This window comes from Octopus bimaculoides, chromosome 14 (genome assembly GCF_001194135.2).
Source record: "Octopus bimaculoides isolate UCB-OBI-ISO-001 chromosome 14, ASM119413v2, whole genome shotgun sequence".
Classification (NCBI taxonomy): domain Eukaryota; kingdom Metazoa; phylum Mollusca; class Cephalopoda; order Octopoda; family Octopodidae; genus Octopus; species Octopus bimaculoides.
The window spans coordinates 21,620,032-21,639,323 of record NC_068994.1 but is presented as its reverse complement, the minus strand read 5'-3'; the positions used below and the strand labels follow the sequence as shown (position 1 = coordinate 21,639,323).

At 40.0% G+C, this 19,292-nt stretch overlaps 1 protein-coding gene across 3 annotated transcripts in view; it reads left to right on the top strand.

The window, feature by feature from the left end:
* Positions 1-19,292, top strand: part of LOC106875078 (serine-rich adhesin for platelets) — a 98,115-nt gene that overhangs the window by 37,716 nt on the left and 41,107 nt on the right. For all 3 annotated transcript variants that reach the window (XM_052972750.1, XM_014923047.2, XM_052972749.1), the window contains one exon: positions 8,140-14,401. In XM_052972750.1, coding sequence (XP_052828710.1) covers positions 8,140-14,401 — 6,262 coding nt within the window. The remainder of the gene's footprint in view (positions 1-8,139; positions 14,402-19,292) is intronic.

Genomic DNA, 19,292 nt, shown 5'->3' with positions numbered 1-19,292 from the left:
TGCTTGTGTGGCATGGTGCAGAGTTCTGTTGCCAGACATAGGGTCTTCCAAAAGCCACCCTCTTGACCCAGGGCAGCACTACCTCCTCCAGTCACTTGATGTAGGCCTCCATGTTGAGTCTGAAGCCGTATAGGAAGATGACTGGAGACATAATGTTGCCATCACTAGTGATCACTCCAGACACCATGATGTTGACTGAATGTTTGATTTTTATCATTCTCTGTACATATTTTGGGGACACAGCACGCCAACGGTTATTCTGTGTGTTCACCATCTGATCCTGGCAGAAATTTTTCTCGTCTGAGAAAAGCTAAAGCATGTTCGGTTGGAGGGGATGCTTGAGTTTGTTCAAGAGATTCATAGCATGATCTTTCCTCTTGTCCTTGATGGCTTGGGATAAAAATTGGTCCTTTCTCATCTTGTATGAGGAATACCAAATGTCTTCATGCCTTACCTACCTGATGAGAAACTCAGACACTCCCATGTCTGTGGCAATGGACCTGATTGACTTGAAGGGACCGTTGTCAAGCATGGCCTGGATCTCACCAACAAATTCAGGAGTTCTTTTCTTATCAGAACAAGCAGAGTGAGTTTTCCAAGCTGCCATACCTTCATAATCATCATTAGACTCGTCCAACTCTTTCCGAATCCTCTGCACTGTCTTCAGATTGACACCCAAACACTCTGTATTGGAGCTTCTGGTGCAAATGCCAAGCAGTACAGCATGTTGTTTCCAAATTTCTGGTAGAGTGAATTGCATCATGGTGTTCTTTTTCTCGCAGCCCAACTGACCCTACTATACTGTGTAATTGACAAAATCAAAAACAAACAAAGCACATGCACAAAATTAAAAATATAAAATGGAGACAATCTAACCATTGCACCCTGTATGTGTGTGTGTGTGTGTTTATATACACACACATACATGCAGGGTGCAAACGATATTTGTTCACATGATGACTGTCGCAGGAAAAAATAAAAAAGTGTTTTTATTTTTTGAGATATATTCTTCAAATTTGGGTCAGTTTGTCTTTATGACATGTTCTGTCAATCTCACTCAATGAATGGGCCACAGGCCTTTATCATTATATCCCACTTTAGGCCTTTGAAGGCCCTGGTAATCCTGGTCTCAGCTTGTCCTTTGTGTTACAGCTGGATTTGTTGGTCTTTCATTCCACTGCACCTCACACAAAGAAGTCAAAGAAGTTGCAGTCAGACGAGTTAGGAGGCCAAATGTCAGGTACTCTGTGACCAAAGAAATTCTCTGACAACCAGGCCTGAGTCTTCTGGCTAGTGTGGTAGGGTGCAGAGTTTTATTGCCACATGTACAGCCTCCATGCACTTCACTACCTTGTTCTGAACCTTGGTATAGCCATCAGTGTTCAACCTGAGGCTCTCAGGGAAGAAGCAGGGAAGCATGGCATCACCTTCACTGCTGACAACACTGTCACTGGAAATTTCATTCGCATTACTCTGGTCATGTCGTTGGGTGAGACAACAAGCTACCTTTTGTTCTGGAAGTTGATCTTCTGATCTTGTCAGAAATGCTTCTCGTCAGAGAAAAACCACAGCATCACTGGCTCCAGCAAGTGTTTCAACTTGTTGATCAGCTTCTTGGTGTGCTTGAGTCACTTTTCCTGCATTGCCTTAGAAAGAAACTGTCTCTCCCTCATCTTGCAAGAAAAGTAACAAATGTCCTCACGTACCACAATCCTTTTCATCCACACCTTGCTTCTTTGCAATGGCATGCATCAACTTACTGGGATCATTGTTGATGATCTGGATTCAATAGCAGTGAAAAATCCTGCCTATAAACAACACTGCTGGAGATTGAGGAAAATCTGAAAAACTCCCATGAGAAAGAGAGAGCAGATAAATAATCCTGAGTTATAGAAAATATAAAATCAAAGCCCTCTTTACATTTGCCAAAGGAACAGCCTCCGTGCATTGCAGGGTAGGGCCACTTCTCCAAAAAGATGTCTCCCTCATGGGAAACCCAGTGAAGATGAGTGAAACGCTGAATGAACAATTCAGAAGTGTTTTCATCATACCCTTACAGCACATGCAAGTCAGCAAACCTGTAGAGTTCTTTACTACTGTAGACATAAAAAGGGATGTGATACTGGCCATAGGTGAGATAAACCTGAACTCTACTGATACTGATAGTTTACCTGGTAATCCTTCTAAAATAGTGTAAATGAGCCCTAGTGAAACCATTACAGTCACTCTTCCAGAGTTTCTTTGCAAGTAGCAAGCTTCCAGGCAAGCTGAAGGAAGGAATAATATGCACTTTTCATAAAGTGGCTAGCAGAGTGGATGCTAAAAATTATAGGCCTATCTCTCTAACCTCTCATATCAGCAAAGTCATGGAACGGGTAGTCCATAGGAAACTAATCATGTTCCTTGAAGATAATGACTTACTGACTGACACCCAGCATGGTTTCTGACCAGGAAGAAGCTGCCTGACACAGCTCTTACAGCGTTATGACTGGGTGCTGAAACAGCTACTTGACCACTCAAATGTGAAGCAGAGATCAAGTATATCTCAACTTTGCAAAGGCCTTCATGTTGATCATGGAATGATATGTCACAAACTACTTGGTATAGTTGGAAAACTTGGAGAGTGGCTACATAACTTTTTAAAAGATAGAAGTCAGGCAGTGATAGCCAATGAAACCACCTCCAGGGAAACACAAACAATGAGTGGTGTCCCACGGGGCACTGTCTTAGGGTCACTAATGTTCATAGTGGCCCACTCAGATATACCCTCATCCACACACAGAACCACCCTCACAAGCTATGCAGATGACATAAAAGTCTCACAGGTAATACAAAACCCTGAAGATGGCATATACTTACAGCAAGAGTTAGGTGCAATATACAAGTAGGCTGATGACAATAACATGCAGTTTAATGTTGGAAAGTTCCAAGCCTTATGCTATCCACAGACAAAATACACTCAACCTGGAGGTATCACAGTTCCAGAATCACAATTAGTAATTGACCTGGGCATTGACATGAGTAGTGATGTATCCTTCCATGTGCATATTACAATGTTGGCAATGGAATGCAGGTGGCTGACCAGCTGAATTCTTAATACTTTCAGAATAAGAGAGCAGGAAACCATGATGGTCCTCTGGAAAGCTTTTGTCCAAAACCATTTTGACTATTGCTCCCAAATATGGTCATGATAGAGTGTGAAATTAATAGCAAAATCTGAAGCAGTTCAGCAGAGCTACATGAAGAAGATAGTCTCGATGCAGCAAATTAGTTACTGAGAAAGACTTAAGAGGTCAAGACGTTACTCCCTGGAATGAAGGTGGGAAAAATATGCTGTAATATACATATAGAAGATCCTGGAAGGACTTGTCCCAAACTTTGGCATTGGAAGTTATACAAATGTCAGAACAGTGCACCATTCCACAGTGCCTAAAATCTTTCCACTACCATCAAAATATAGGACCAGATACTGCCATAGCTTGGGATTCAAGGTCCCAGCCTCTTCAGTATTCTCCCAAAGAAGCTGAGAGACCTACATGGTGTAGATGTAGATGTTGTCAAAAGTGGATCTCCTGTCAAGAGTCTTGGATGAGCAAACTTCATAACAGGAAGTGGGAATGAGGGCAGCGGCCTTAAACTCCTTCATTCACCCAGTGCCAACTATTAAAGGAGGGTTAATAAAAGTGTGGCAACACCAGTTGACAGTGCCCCATCATGGCCACAACTCTTGAGCTGACACTAATAAAAAAATAAAAAGAGAAATATCTCTATATGTGTGTGTTTGTATCGTTTTTAATCCACACAAGCAGTAGTATAGAAAAAGAGAGTTCAAAATGTGAGAGTATATATGAAGATTTATTTAAATTAAAATTTATACAGTTAACTGGTTTCCCATTTGTATAATTTAAAACTGTAAGTTTTGAGAAACAGGAGCTGTGTCACAAACTGTATTATATGTACATTTGTGTGCGTGTGTGTGTATGCATATATATATATATATATATATACACACACACACACACACACACACACATATACATATATATATACAGAGAGAGAGATGTATGTATATATATCATCATCCTCATCATTTAATGTCCATGTTCGATGCTGCTATGTGTTGGATGGTTTGACAAGATCCGACTAGCCTGCTTTGGTAATGTTTCTGTGGCTGGATACCCATCCTAACCCCAACCACTTTACAAAGTGTACTGGATACTTTTTTTTTTCATGGCACCAGCACTGTGGTGTCATGAAGTAATATGTAAGGCAAAACCTTTTCACAGACAGGGAGTGCAATACTAAGGAAGATAGCATTGTACCAGGTGTAGAGAAGCTAAAGTAGGAGAACAAGACAGAAATAGGTGCTGTAGAAGAGATACAAGGGTACCCCCCCCCCCAACTGAAAATGGAGAAAGGATGGTGGAGGTGAGGTATGAAAGCATGCCTTGAAAGTACAAGAAGTGGAATAAAGAGAGAATAGGAGTGGGTGGGCAGAGAATTGAGCTTGGCTGACTGGATAGGTAGGGTGATGAGATGAAGTATGAGGGAGACAAGATGCACAATGAGAGGCAGAGGTAAGGCACACATCAGATGAATATGAGTTATATAAATATGCAAAAGAGGTATCAGTGATAAAGATGAGAGAGTGTTCAGGGGAAATGGATGTTCACTGGATATATAGTGGTATGGGATGATGTTGGGAGTGTGGCAAGTGGTTCTAAGAAAAAAAATTACTGCTGGTACAAAAATAGAAAGGAATATATGTTGTTCTGCTCGTTACAATTGAGCAGTAGTACTGTAGAAGAGGGTGAGGGTTGGATGGGTATTACAAAGATGAGTTCAAGGAAAGGTTTGGCGCGTGTAGATGGGTGGGGAGGAAGCATAAATATTGATGATGTGCTTTTAGAATCTTATTTTTGCTGAGACAGACAGGTTTTCTTCAATCATCTCAGTCCTTTGTCATCTCCTCTTCAACAACTTGAGGTCAGATTTCACTACTTCATCTCATTTTCTAGATTCCCTTCTTCCATGTGTACCATCTGCATTTAGCAATCACCACTTCTTGCTACAGCTGTCTTCATCCATATGCACCACATGACCATACCAGTGCAGTTATCTCTCTTGCAAAATGCATCTGATGCCTCTTATGCCCAGGTTTTCTCTCAGTACATTTGCACTTTGTCATATGTACACACTGAGATTTCACATCCACCAAAGCATGTTAGTTTCATTCATTTATAATCTTCACATGTCTTCTGCATTCACGGCCCAAGTTTTACAACCATATGGCATTGCTGTTCATACACAAGCATCACACAATGTTCTTTTTGCTCTGAGAGAGAGGCTTTTTGTTACCAACAAGGGTAATAGTTCTCTGAACTTTCTCTAGCCATTGTAGCATCTATACTTTCAGTACATCCCCCTCCACTGCTAATTAGGTCTCCTATGGAACAAAAACTATCTACTAACTCTAAGGATCTTCTTAGGCATTCCAAAAAAATCCATTTCCTGTGCACTTTTAGTGTTTATTCTGTGTACACATCTGCCACAAACAATATCTACTCTGTTAACATTCCTGTGATTTCACTGCACCTTTTATATGTTCAGTGTATGCACTGAGTACATCATATGGAATTTCCACCTACACCTCTTCTACATATTGAACAAGATCATTTACCTGAAGGGGTTGGCATTCCGTCTATTTTCCTCCTAACCAGAACTTAGGTCATCAGCATAGTGGAGTTCCTTTAGGCAACCAGTTTCAAATTCCTATGTTATGGCCTGGTAGACTCTGATAAATAAGAGGGGACTGTTAACCAAACTCTGAACTTCTAACTGCTCACTAAATTCATTGCATTTGTTGCTAACCTTAATGATAACATTCCTTTACATGACTTGAAGGTCTCTCATTAGCCTTTCTTCTATTCCTAGCTTCCTTTGTAAGAGAGCTTTAGCGGTGCCACTCCCTGACACAAAACCAAACCTCATCTTATCTAGGTTAACTTTCTTCCTAGTTAATTGAGTTATGACTCTTTCAGTGACTTTCATAATCTGGTCCAGTAATTTGATACATCTGTTATTACTTCTCTCTAATGCACCTCTTTATTTTTGTAACCGTTGACTATCCTGCTGTTATACCAGTCATTGGGTATGACACCTTCATGTACAACCTAATTATACAGGTGACAAGGTCATGTCCCACTCTGCCAGATTTTTAAGCATCTCAGGGATAATTTTTGATAGGCCAAAGGCTTTTCCTTTTACCATATCGTGAATTACTTTGTTTATCACACTGCTGTAAAAAAAAAATAGAGGGGCCCTCTGTTATGTTGACATTAGGAAGACTCTCTGTTTCCCATTCATTCTTCACATTTAGTAGCCTTTCATGATAGCACTTCCATATGTCTTTTCAGAATCAATAATTGCAAATGTTCCATTATCCTTCCATACACACTTCTCTCCCACAAGATCTTGATTTTCTCTGATACACTGTCTTGCAATCCAGAACACCTCATACCTCTGATCCTCATACCAAAGAACATTGGCAGACCTCTTCCTTTCTGCTTCTCCTTTTTGTTAAATAAATCTGTCTCTTAGCTTCTCTTCTAGCTACTTGGTGTATTTCCGTGCTACCCTCATTCTTTCAAACTTTCCAAACCTGCTTCTTTGCTTTTATGGCTCTGTCTTTTTCCCTAATCCACCACCACATCACCCTTAGTCTGGCTAATAGATTTGGCATGTAGCTGTCAGTAAGTGACAACCATAGGACCTTCCAGTTATTCTCTGTTATATGTTTCTATCTCCTCATCAAATGCTTCAATTAGAGTATCTCTAAATCTCTAATTGTTTAAAGGATCCTTAAGCTTCTATATCCTCCTTTTCTAGATTGCTTTGTGTCTCAGATTACTTCTTGCTCTAAGTCTGATGTCACTACCATGCTAACCTATGTTGGGTTATACATTCTTCACCAGGAATGTATTTTACATTCACAGGCTTCTGCTTATCCAGTTCCTTGGTGAGAATCTAATCAATCTGGCTTGTGTGCCTGTCACATTCATAGGTGATCAAGTAGCTAGTAGGTTTCCTGAAGTTAGCGTTGCAGATCAGCAAGTCATCTGCAGAAGGAACTCATAGAAATGGTCCTTTTGTTCATCTGCCAGTCCACCTTGTGGAACATATGGTGAAATAAATGTTACTTAACAATCCTATCACACACTCTGACTACCTCAATCACTTTATCCATTCCTCTGTTGAGAGTATGTTTCCATCACCCATGCCTTCACTATTATCTATCCAGAAGTGCATACCCCCATTCTTTGCCATGTGGAGCCCAGTAGAAGTTTCTCTCAACCTTACCTCTTTCACACAGCACATATCTACATGCCTATGCTCTAGCATTTCAACAATCCCACCAGATCAGCCTTCATTGTGCCAGCATTGATTGTAGCAACCATAAGGAAATGGTCTTCTGACAAGTGAGTGGGGATTGCGGGGTTGTTCTAAGTTCTAGCAGAAGGGAGAGAAACAGCAATAGAGTATGTGCACACATACATACCCCACATGTAATATATATGGAGGCAAATATATGCATCCTCACATATACCTATGTCTAACATATAAATCTGCATATGTATTTATACCAATATAGCCATACACACATACACACACACACACCTGCTCATATGCTCATATATGCTTTTACCTACACACACATGTAAGTAGGGATATGTACATACATGCACAAATATATCATATCTATACATAGAAGGAGGGGTGGTTACACTCAGCTGTAGAAATGAGGTGCAACATTATTGGTGCCAAGCTGTATCAGCCTTTGCCTTTCCCTTGGATAACATCAGTTGTGTGGAGACAGGAGGCAGGTATGCATGGGCAACTGCTGGTCTTCCACAAACAACCTTGCCCAGGCTTGTGCCCTGGAGGAGAATCTTCTAGTTGCAATCCCATGGTCATTCATGATTAAAGAGGTTCTTTTACACAGAGACCACCAAGAATAATTTCTTATGTTTACATATTAAAGCTAGATAATTGTTTAAATGTTTTACTTGTATCTTGTATGTTGAAAGTTCATCAGTAAGATGTAAAAGTTAAAACTATCTTCTTTTCATTCTCTTTAAGGTACTATGCTGCATTTCCTGCCCTGTCAACAGATTCCTCCCAGACCACACCTACTATAGGATCTCCTTCCACTGTAATTCCAGGATCTGACAATTCAAATGTCTGGAAGAAAAAACTTCAGCAGCAACAAGAACAGCAGCAACAAGAACAGCAGCAGCAGCAACTGCAACAGCAGAAACAACAACAGCTGATGCAACGTAAACGACAGTTTCACCAAGTAAAAGCTGATAAGAAATCACATTACCAATCTGTCAGTGGTAATAATTGCAGTGGCACCTCTACATCAGTTAATTCCTGCACTAAAGAGAACAAATGCCAAACTAAGAGCAGACGGAATGGCAACATTCGTCGTAGGAATGACTCCACTATCCGGCTTGGTACTCGCAGCTCTCACACACACCATGGAAACAAAGAAAATGTCCATAAAAAAACAGAAAGCAGTAGTTTAACTACTCACTACAGTTCTGCTCGGAACAGGCACCATAATTCAGGTTTTTATCCACTACACATGGTTTCAATGAAGCAACCTCAGCAGCGAACTGGATCAGGCAAGAGTAAGCTCTGCCGTGCTCTAACCTGTGATATGTCTGCGGAGATACAGCCTTTAACAAGTCACACTGTCACCCAGCAACAGCAACAGTTAATTGGTGGCTGTGAGAACTTGAAACAAGGCCAATACTACCATAGAAAAATGGATAACTACAATAATTCAGATTATAAAAGCAGTATATGTTCTGATAGAGAGGGTCAGAAATATTGTATAATTGTGGAGAATATTCTCAAAGATATTCTCCTCTCATCCAATGAGAAACGTCCAGCTTTGGCAGCAGATAGAGATCCATATTCCACCTCCCATACTTCGCACTGGCGAATGCAGGATCAACAATTTCAGTATGCATCAGATATCTTGAATCAACAAGACATTCTGAGAAACCAACTGGCTGTGAGATCAGTTGCACTGAATCAAACAGCTCCACAATCTATTTCGATTTTAGATCCTCCTTCACCCACAGGCTCATCCCCACTGTTTCTTCTCGATGAAATCAACTACAGTTACTATGACCAAAGTTTTCGAGATATGAAATGGAGCAACGAGGAGATAAACCCAGTACCTAATATGGTTTGTGAAGCATTTCGTGAGGATGCCTCCTGGTATGAGAGCAACTTTGAAGACCCATTTGACACTGTGCGTTGCTCTCCTGTTGCATGCACTACAGTTGCTGAAGTACCTTCTATCAGTAGTGTGGATTCTAGCAGTAAATTGCGTGCCCGACTTTATAAGAGGCACAGCTACCCACTCCCTTCACCATCATCATTAGATGATATTCAGTCTTTCACTGAAAATAAGATTGATAATTTCTCTATGTTACTCGGCCCTTTTGTTGAAACTCAGCCGCCTATTTACCCAAGTGAAAAGGTTGACTCCTGCATGCTTTCAACATCAAGCATGAGCAATGAGCCTGTTGGCAGTTTTTGCCAAAGTAAACAAGTTGATTCTCCAGTTGCTGAAAGTAATCATTGTGATAAAAATTTGACAGCTGTTACCAATGAGAAATCAGGAAACAGTCCAATTAGTAATATGGTAACTTCTGGTCTGAATTGTACTAATGATGCTCTGCTAACTACAATGACCGATACTAACCTGTGGTCAGCTGTAACAACCACTACTAGCAGCAGTTCTCAAACAGTTAGCTACACTTCACACATTGGTGAAAACCTTCCCAAGAGTCACCATAGTGCAAGTTGTTTGACCACTGAACCAAACATTGAAAGTGTATGGTCATTTCCGGGACATTTGCTTGTTGACATCCAACCACCTCAGCCAGCTACTGCAGTTACAAGCATTGTACTTACACCCCAGTTACTTCTCACTGACTCTGAGCAGAGTTCTGTCCCAAAATCCTCAACAGCTGATGCCACTTTTACTACCACTTCAGCAACACCTTCACTGCTTTCCACTTTTACTTGTGCCACTAGCCACTCATATCTCAGCCCTAGACATCCATCAATCAATACGGAGAGTGGTAAAGTCAATACTTCTTCCGTCTGTTCTTCTACTGTCAACACTCCCTCATCAACTTCTCCTTGTTCTACATCATCACTGTCTCTAGTTGACCTCTCATATCTGACCCATATTGCAGAATGTGACTCTAAAGATCCATCAAGTCTCAGCGAAAATATTTCAGTGTCCAATGATCAGAAGCCACTGAACATTAACAGTGAAAATACTGAAGACAGTGAAATATTAGACACTCTTTCTACATGTGCTGAATCACTACCAGGAAACACTTGGAAAGACACTGATATGCCAGCACTAATTCGTAGCCCTGTACTCACCCCTGGTCACTATCCTGATTTCTCAAGAGATAGTCAAACAACTGAAACTCCTGAAAACTATATGACTGCTATATACAACAAGTTAGATTCAAGTTTCTCAGCTGAACTTTTTGCCCAAGGCAACCAGAAATGGCCTGAGCAATTAGTGTTTGATATGAGATTACTATGGCAAGATCATCAACTGCAGTATAAGAAGGAAAGCTTTAGTAAACCTGACTCTATGCTATCAACTGTTGTTGATCCTGTAGATGGTAAGTCAATCAGTCTACCAGACTTCAGTATAATCAATCAGCTATGGTGTAAAAATTGCAATGACAACAATATTGAGGAAGGCCTTGCAAATCCTGATGAATTTTTTACTAAAGGTAACTCTTTTTCTCAGTTGTGGAACATAAACTGTCAAAAGCGGTTAACCATGTCCAGCCAGCCAATTCCTCAACACCGCCCATATTCCAATATTTGCTCTTACTCACCACAACAGCTGAAGCATAACCCTTTTACGTTATTTCTACCAACTGTTGGTTCTGTAGCTACCACATCTTCACTTAGTTCAAACTCACCACCTAAGGTTGCCAGCTTGCCACCAATCTCTTCATTTCTCCATGATAACACGTCTTTGTTCTCTCCTGTTTCCATCTTTCCTTCTGCTGCAGTAATTACCAACAACAGCAGCAACAACAACAACAACAGCAGTAGTAAACAGTTTGGTAACTGGGATTATTTCTGTTGTAACTATTATAGTTTCTACAGTTCTTCACCAACTGGCCCTTTCTACCATCAGCAAAGTTGGCCAGCCTCTTCCTCGTCTTTCTTCTCATCACCTCTCCTTTCTCCTCCATTGAGCAATTCTAGTTTTATGTTTCCATTAGCCAGAGACTTTTACCCAGAAAAGCCTGTTATATCACTTCCTATCAAGGTTTTGCCTACCACATTTGTTCCACATGCCATAGAGAGTGCCAAACATGAATGTTCAGCTTTAGTTGATGTAAAAGATGATAATTTACCACCTCTACCTGGATGTGATAAAATGCAGGATACTTCAGAATTACCTGAATCCGATGCAACCACTAATCTTGAAAATAGAAAAAAGTTTTCAGAAGTTCAAACTTCAACATTACCTTCGCCTCCTTCATCTGTTGTTTCCATTGTAACTTCTCCAGTGTCATCTTCAACTGTTTCATCAACTTCTCCGTGTTTATTGTCTTCATCTCCATCTTCCTTGTTACAGACCTCTGTTATGGGTCCTTTTCAAGCTTCTGAATTGATTCCTTCTAAATGCTCTGCCTTTAAAGATGTAATTCCACGTAAACACACAGTAATGGCTGAGCTTTCTGAAACACTGGAAGACAACAAAAGTAAGTCTTTGGAAGAGGAGGAAGAATTGGCACAACAATCCAGTCCAGTAATATCACCTCATGAGATGTTATATTTTTCTCCCAGGACTCATTTTCGACCAATTAAAACCCCACCTGGTGTGGGTATTGGACACAAAATTAGCCTGGATACTCTCAATGCAGTTGCTGCTGCAGATCTCTTGGTGACTGTTGGTTCAAATCATGCTAAATCACAAAGATTCATTCCTGAAAATATTTCAGCAATGGCACCAATTCTTTATCAGCCTCCAGATCTGTTTGGAGGCCATCCCGAATGCCGATCACCTTATCAAGATTTCCACCAAGCAGAAACTATTGAGAACAAAACAGAAAGTGTTCATCCCAAAATAGGATTTGTGCCAAAATTTCGCCTGCACAGGAATACAGATAAATACATTCAGACTGGAATGTCTCACAGCTCGCCACAAGAAGAGTCAAGATCAACACAATTTCACCTTACTTGTCAGCAGCCTAATGAAAGTTTTGTAGATTATGATCTTGAAAAACTTGCTGAAGAGGTGTGTTCAGAAGATAACATTAGAGATTGCGCTACTGCATCTGATGTTAGGCCATTGCCATCTGGTTTCGAGTCTGATTGCTACATGAGTCTTTGTACTCCACAGTATGGGGTTTCTGATGTAGGCGGTGCATTCAGTCGTTGTGAGAGAAATAAAATAAACAATGCAGCTAGTATCTGGAGTTATGACAATCAGTCAGAGTCTGCTGGCACCTCTTCAACACCTTCACCATGGGGCAGAGATAATATTGATAGTAGTACAACCAGTATATTGGGTTTAATGGCATCTGATGCTAAAAATCACTATCCAAAGACATGGAGTCGTGGGTCAGATGAAATACTAAATTGGACACCTGTAGCTGTAACTGAAGCAATAAACTGGACGCCAATTGCTCCACATGATTCATGGCCAGTTGCTGTTTCATCTTCTACCTCATCTTGTAGTTCTGCTGCATTGGATCCTGGCAACTGTATTCATGTATTTTCCCAGCCATCATCAATTGCAGATGATACACATAGGAACCCTGCTCTGAATATCAGTGGTCATGTGATTAAAGAGGAACAGTGGCCAAACAATCAAGGGAGTTCTAAATCAGTTTCAATGATGTCAAGTCACAGTAGTCCTCTCAGTGGTATAGTGCCACCATTTAGCACAATCAGCAGTACAAATCACCTTTCAAAGATTCCCATATCAGATGTAGTCTGTGCTAAGTCTGATTTATGGCAGCAACAGCAGCAAAATACTTGGATAAATTCACAAAAAACACATACCTGGCAACCAGCATTACCTTTAAGTTCTGAAGCAGTTAACCCTACAATGTGGGACAGTAACGATGGGTGTGGAGATACAGGAGCTGACCACTGGATGCTGGAAAGTCCAGGCACAGAAGACTCAGACTGGACATCAGAGACACCTGTACACAAGACATCTGGTAAACAAATGTGGCCTAAGCCAGAAGTTGTTATAAAGTCACAAAGTAGGGTCAATAAAGATTCATCATCAACAAGCCTTCTGGGCAAGTCTTGGTCAGTGGATGACACCCAGACTGATGAACTGGATTGGTATTTCAGTGCAACATCTGCCATGAAAATAAAGGAAACAAAGAAAGCTTTGATGGAGGCAACTAACAGCCAACAAGTCTGGGAAGGCAATTTATTGCAGTGCCCTGTTTCATGTGAGGACAACATCAATAGTGATGTCTGGTTCAACAAACCACTCATCTGTACTCCAAAGCTTTCAACAGAGCAAAATGATTGGCCAAGAAGCAAAGACTGCACGCCTGAAACCTCTCTCTCTGCTTCATCTTATTTAACTACTGACCCACTTCTAACGCCATTGTCTCTTAGGAAATCAAATACATGGTTTGCTACCTCAGAGAAACCATGTTATTGGCCTGGGAAGTATGGAAATGAGAACATGAATGAGGAAAACACGGCTAAAAAGTGGCTCTCTGTGCAGCCACATGAGATGTCTTATGACAAAATTACTAATCAAGGTTACCATGAAAATACAAATTGCAAGCCTGAAAATATTGGGGATGTTAAAGATATTGATATTTATAAAAAAAATGAAAATGATATTAATAATGATAATAAAAATAAAGACTGTTGTAAAGATGTTGAAACTGATAATTTGGCTGAAGAATTATCAGCTCTAAATTGTGAAAGGATATTGAAAAAGACAGGAACTGAGTGGTTGTCTGAAAAATCCGATCATATAGACTGGACTTCTGTCAGAGACATGTCTGTGGCATTAAGCTGGCCAGCAGTTCCATCACAAGCATCAATCAGTTGTTCTGGTGACCATTGTCAGGAACCTCTCTTAAGGGGTTGGCTTAATAACTACACTTTAACTTCTAATAATGCAAATTTTAAGACAACCACAGTAGTTACTACTGGAACTGAGAAGGTTGGACCATTAAACTGGGCTGAACCATGTTGTATGCAAAAGTCCACAGAGAAGTCCGCAAACAGTTTGACTTTGGATCAAACTGATAAAACTTTAGCAGTTTCATCTAAAAAAGTTATGTCTTCGGTAAGTAAAGTCCTTAAATGCTTTCAAAAGCTAGGGAAAAAGGAACTTATTTGCTTTTCTATTTATTACTTTCTTAATGTATATTAATATACATGTAACCATGCAAGCATGGAAAAGTAGGTGTCTAATGATGATGATGATGATATGTTTGATTTATAACAAAATTACTAACCAAGTGTTACTATAGAAATAGAAATTACCATATGTTTATATGTATCTGTTCGAATGTGTATGGTAAGTTGAATGATCTTTATTGTTTTGTTATCTGTGTATTTGCATTCACTATGAGGTTAACATTGTTGTTATATGTAAGATTATCATTTTAGTTTCTCCATTGCCTACCTCATCCTTGGGATTAATGGTAAAATTTATGTCCATTTATCCCAGCCCTTCCCAGCATTCATATATTGTTTCATTAATTTTAAAAACTTCTGTTAAGTCATTTTTGATCATACACAGCATGCATATGCACATGCACTTATATTTTTATTCTCATACTAATTTCAGCCTTTGCATTTGATCATACTGGCCTTCAAGGGTTTGGTTGATTATATGAACCCAATACTTATTTCATTGTAATATCATTTTAGCTATCTCTGTTCATCAAATGGCTAAGTTAGCTTTTGATGTAAAAGAGTGCAATTTAAAACTCTTTCATTGGGAAACACATACACACACATACATGATTGGCTTCAATACAGTTTTCATCTACCAAATTCTGTTCAAGTTATTGGTCAACTTGAGGTTACAGTTGGAGATACTTCTCCATTGTGTTACCAGAATCATGTGGTTTTGAAACAATCTTCTTAACCACAGAGCCCCCCCCCCCCGCCTCTCTCTCTCAACATAGCTTTGTTGGAGGTTTGTGTTTAAGCAAAAGGAATCATTATTATTAATTTTATTGTTGTTATAACTATGGCAGTAAAATTGTAGTGGGTTAAGTCTGTGCCCCAGTTTTTCTACTACCACTTCAGCATCATCATTGTTTAATGTCCATCTTCCATGCTGGCATGGGTTGGACAGTTTGACAGGAGCCTGCACCAGACTTCTGTGTCTATCTTTGCAGGGCTTTTACAACTGGATGCCCTTCCTAACACAAACCACCCAGCAGAGTAGACAGTGCTTTTTATGTGGCACAAGCACAGGCGATGTCAGTTTTGGCAAGGTTTTTATAGCTGGATGCCCTTCCAAATGCCAACCATTTTACAGTGTGGACTAGGTGGCATCAGCTCTGGCAGGGTCACCAAGTAACTTGCAAGACAAAGATCCTTTGAGATTGGAGGAGGTGATCTTTTGTCAGATGATGAAAGTTTATAGTGAGACAGAGTCAGAAACAGGAGTAGGTACATGGTTACCCAGCCAGAGAGAGACAGAGATCAGGAATGAGGACAAAAACAGGTGTGCCATTGTAAAGGTGATACATGGTTGCCCAGTCTGAGGGAAGAGCAGGAGAAGGAGAGAGAGTGGGAGACAGTAAGAGTGCAGGAGAGAGATGGTGGCAGAGTGCCAGGCATACTCACCAGGGATGGGGATCAGAATATAAATGGGATGGTTGAGTAAAGGAAGAGAGAGATATAGATGGTGGCAAGTGGCAGGGCATACCCTTGAGGTACAGAGGTAATAATATAAGTGGCAGGACATTGCCAAGGAAACATGAGTAGAGAGTCGGGTGGGGTGCAGTGAGTGGTGAAAACCTGGGTATATGGAGCAGGTGGGGGGAGGCTACCGGATAGCAATGATACAGTGAATAGGGCCATGAGGACAGGATTGGAGAGTGAGAGGTAAGCATAGTGCATGAAAGAAGAGATGTAGTTTGGTTTGTTGGGGTAAGGTGTGTTTTCTTGTTACATGTGGGTGGAACACAAGTGCTTTTAGAAGTCAGTTTCACTCGTGTGGGTAGGTCTTCTCAAGAACTTTGTATCTCCAGACGTCTTGGTCCATTGTCATTTCTTCTATGAGGTCCAACATCCTGAAATCGGTCCTTACCACTTCATCCCATGTCTCCCTGGGTTGCCCTCCTCCACAGGTACCATCCACTTTCAGTGATCGGCACTTGTTTATGCAGCTGTCCTCATTCATACACATCACATGTCCAAACCAACGAAGTCTTCTCTCTTGCATGCTACATTTGATTCCTCTTATCCCCAACTTTTCTCTCAATACATTTGCACTTTGTCATACATGCACACTGATGTTGTACATCCAACAGAGCATGTTGCCTTCATTTCTCTCCAGTCTATGCATGTCTTCTGCATTCAGAGCCCATGTCTCACATCCATGGAGTATAGCCATTTGTACACAAGCATCATACAATCTACCCTTCATTCTGAGAGAGAGTCCTTTTGTTGGCAACAGAGGTAATAGCTCTCTGAACTTCCTCTATCCTATTCTTATTCTAGAAACAATACTTTCAAAGCATCTTCTACCATTGCTAATTTGGTCACCTAGGTAACAGAAACTATCTACAACCTCGCAAGAGTCTCCTGGGTATTTGAGAGAGACTAAGTCCCATGTGCTCTTAGTGCTTATTGTTCCTGCACATCTGCCACATACGAAGACAACTTTATCTGTTAATCTACCTGCAATTCCACTGCATCTCTTATGTGTCTCTAGCTTACACTGGGCGCTGTGAATGGAATTACTTCCAACTCCTTTCCTACGTATTGAGCAGGGCCATTTACCTGACAGAAAGAGTCTTCTTTCTTGCTAACAACTTCTTCATAGCTAATGCTCTTAAAAGGCAAGTACAAGGTAGAAGTTTTCAATCACATGCTAAAGAAATTTTCTACTTTTCTTTCAATAATCTACTCTAAGAATTTCCTCTATCTCTCAATTTTAAGTTCTCATCCTTTCAAACATATAGAGATATGGTCTGAAGTTGGAATGAACATAGACCAAGAATATTTAGGATAAACTAAATTACAAATATGAGCAAGTTAAGACTGCCAATATACAGTTAGTGGGACATATAGACCAAGGAAGTCTTAATTGGGGTAGGTAAGAACAGTTAGACTTTGCAGCAAAAATGAGGAGAGAAATGAAATATAGTTAAATCTGCACATACCTATCCAATTCATGCCAAATGTTAATAAAAAGATGATGAAATATAATATGGGCTTGAATTAAAAGCAGTAAAGTTTTCATCTGTATGGTATGTATTGATTGGTCTTCCAATATCATTCTTTGTTTCTGTTTGCGCATTTCAGTTAGTAGATTCACCTATTATTTTCAGGTGTTATGTAAAAAAATATGCACATAAAAGTAAAGCATAGAAACACTAACTTGTTTGTAATGAATCCTTTCAGTATGTTAGCAAGGTGTGTTTCAGATTTAATGTTCTTCAAATATATATCAACCATGTTTTTTAAATGGTGTGTTGCCTTTGATACGAAAACTTTTAATTAAGAGAGCATGTCACTTACAAGAGTAAGAAAGTTTATCAGTAACAAATATAACTGGTCCTCCATTGGTTACAAAGATGAGGGTTCCAGTTGATCTGATCAATGGAACAGCCTGCTCATGGAATTAACATACAAGTGGCTTTGCACTCCATGAACACATGTACCCTTAACATAGCTTTCGGGAAAATTCAACATGATACAGAATGTGACAAAGCTGGCCCTTTGAAATACAGGCATTACTTATTTTTGCCCGTTGAGTGAACTGGAGCAGCATGCTCAAGGACACAATGTGCTGTCAGGAATTGAACTTATGATCTTATGATCATGAGCCAATATCCTAACCACTGAGCTACCTGCTTTCACTATGACAAATAAGCCAACTAAAAATATGTTTATATAGAAACATTAAAAACTAAAAAGATGGTGTTAAATAGTCAAATAAGTGCACTGGATCTGTGTTCTTCAATATTTTCTCTCAATCCTGTTTTAATAGTACTAAGCTGCCAAAGTGGTTGGTGAGGATTACATCAAATATGAAAAGCATACTATGAAAGTTTATTTTAGGACAAATCAAGAATCCCCACTACCAAACAACCAAAGCAAGTGCTCACAACCTGCATGCTATGCTTACCACTCTCACTTACATTTCAGAACATTTCCCCTTCTCCTTCCTTCTTTCAAGTATTAATTGAAAAAATTGATGAAAGCTTAACCAGAGAGGAAAAGTCCTATCCTCGCTCCTTTCAATTCGTTCCTTTCCATCACACTGCCTCTTTTACTATTACTACCAGACAGGCAGAACAATCTTCCCAATAGACTAGGTTGGCAGACAGATCCATTCTAGTCATGACAACAGCTATTTGATGTAAGTCAGCAATTGAAGAATGATTTTATCACTCTCTGTGCATCTCACGCGGGTCTGGCTGATGGCAGTACTCTGGTGGTCACTGCCAGGTCAGGGATTATTGGAAGTTGTTAGTTTTGGGCTGAAAGTTATTAAAAAAAGACTTTTTGGTTGATTCTCATGGACACTGTGATTCAGAATATTGCTACTCATACTTACCACTAACTCTCTATAGAATACTAGCAGTATAACCTGATGTTGTCCGGGTGTGACTTATTACACCATCTACGATAAGTCTTGCTAGGTGAAAATCAACTAAAAAAGAAAGCCTTACAATGAAAAGACCCTTATGATGTAAATATGTTCATAATTCAAAAGATGAAATTAATAGGGAAAGTCTGAAGGCTGTTTTGTGTAACATTATTAAGTGTACGTAAATTTCATCCGTCTAATTGGCTATACAAATGCTTGTGCAAAACAACTTTTTGCGCTGCCTTGATTATACATAGCAGGGTAATTCCTTTTCGCAGGAGGTAGGACGGCAATTTCTGATGAAGCAATTGCTGGCGATCTGTTGCTACACAGTTCTGCCAGAATTCTATCAGATTGGGCAGTAGATGATGATGCACCGTTTTGCATTATGTTC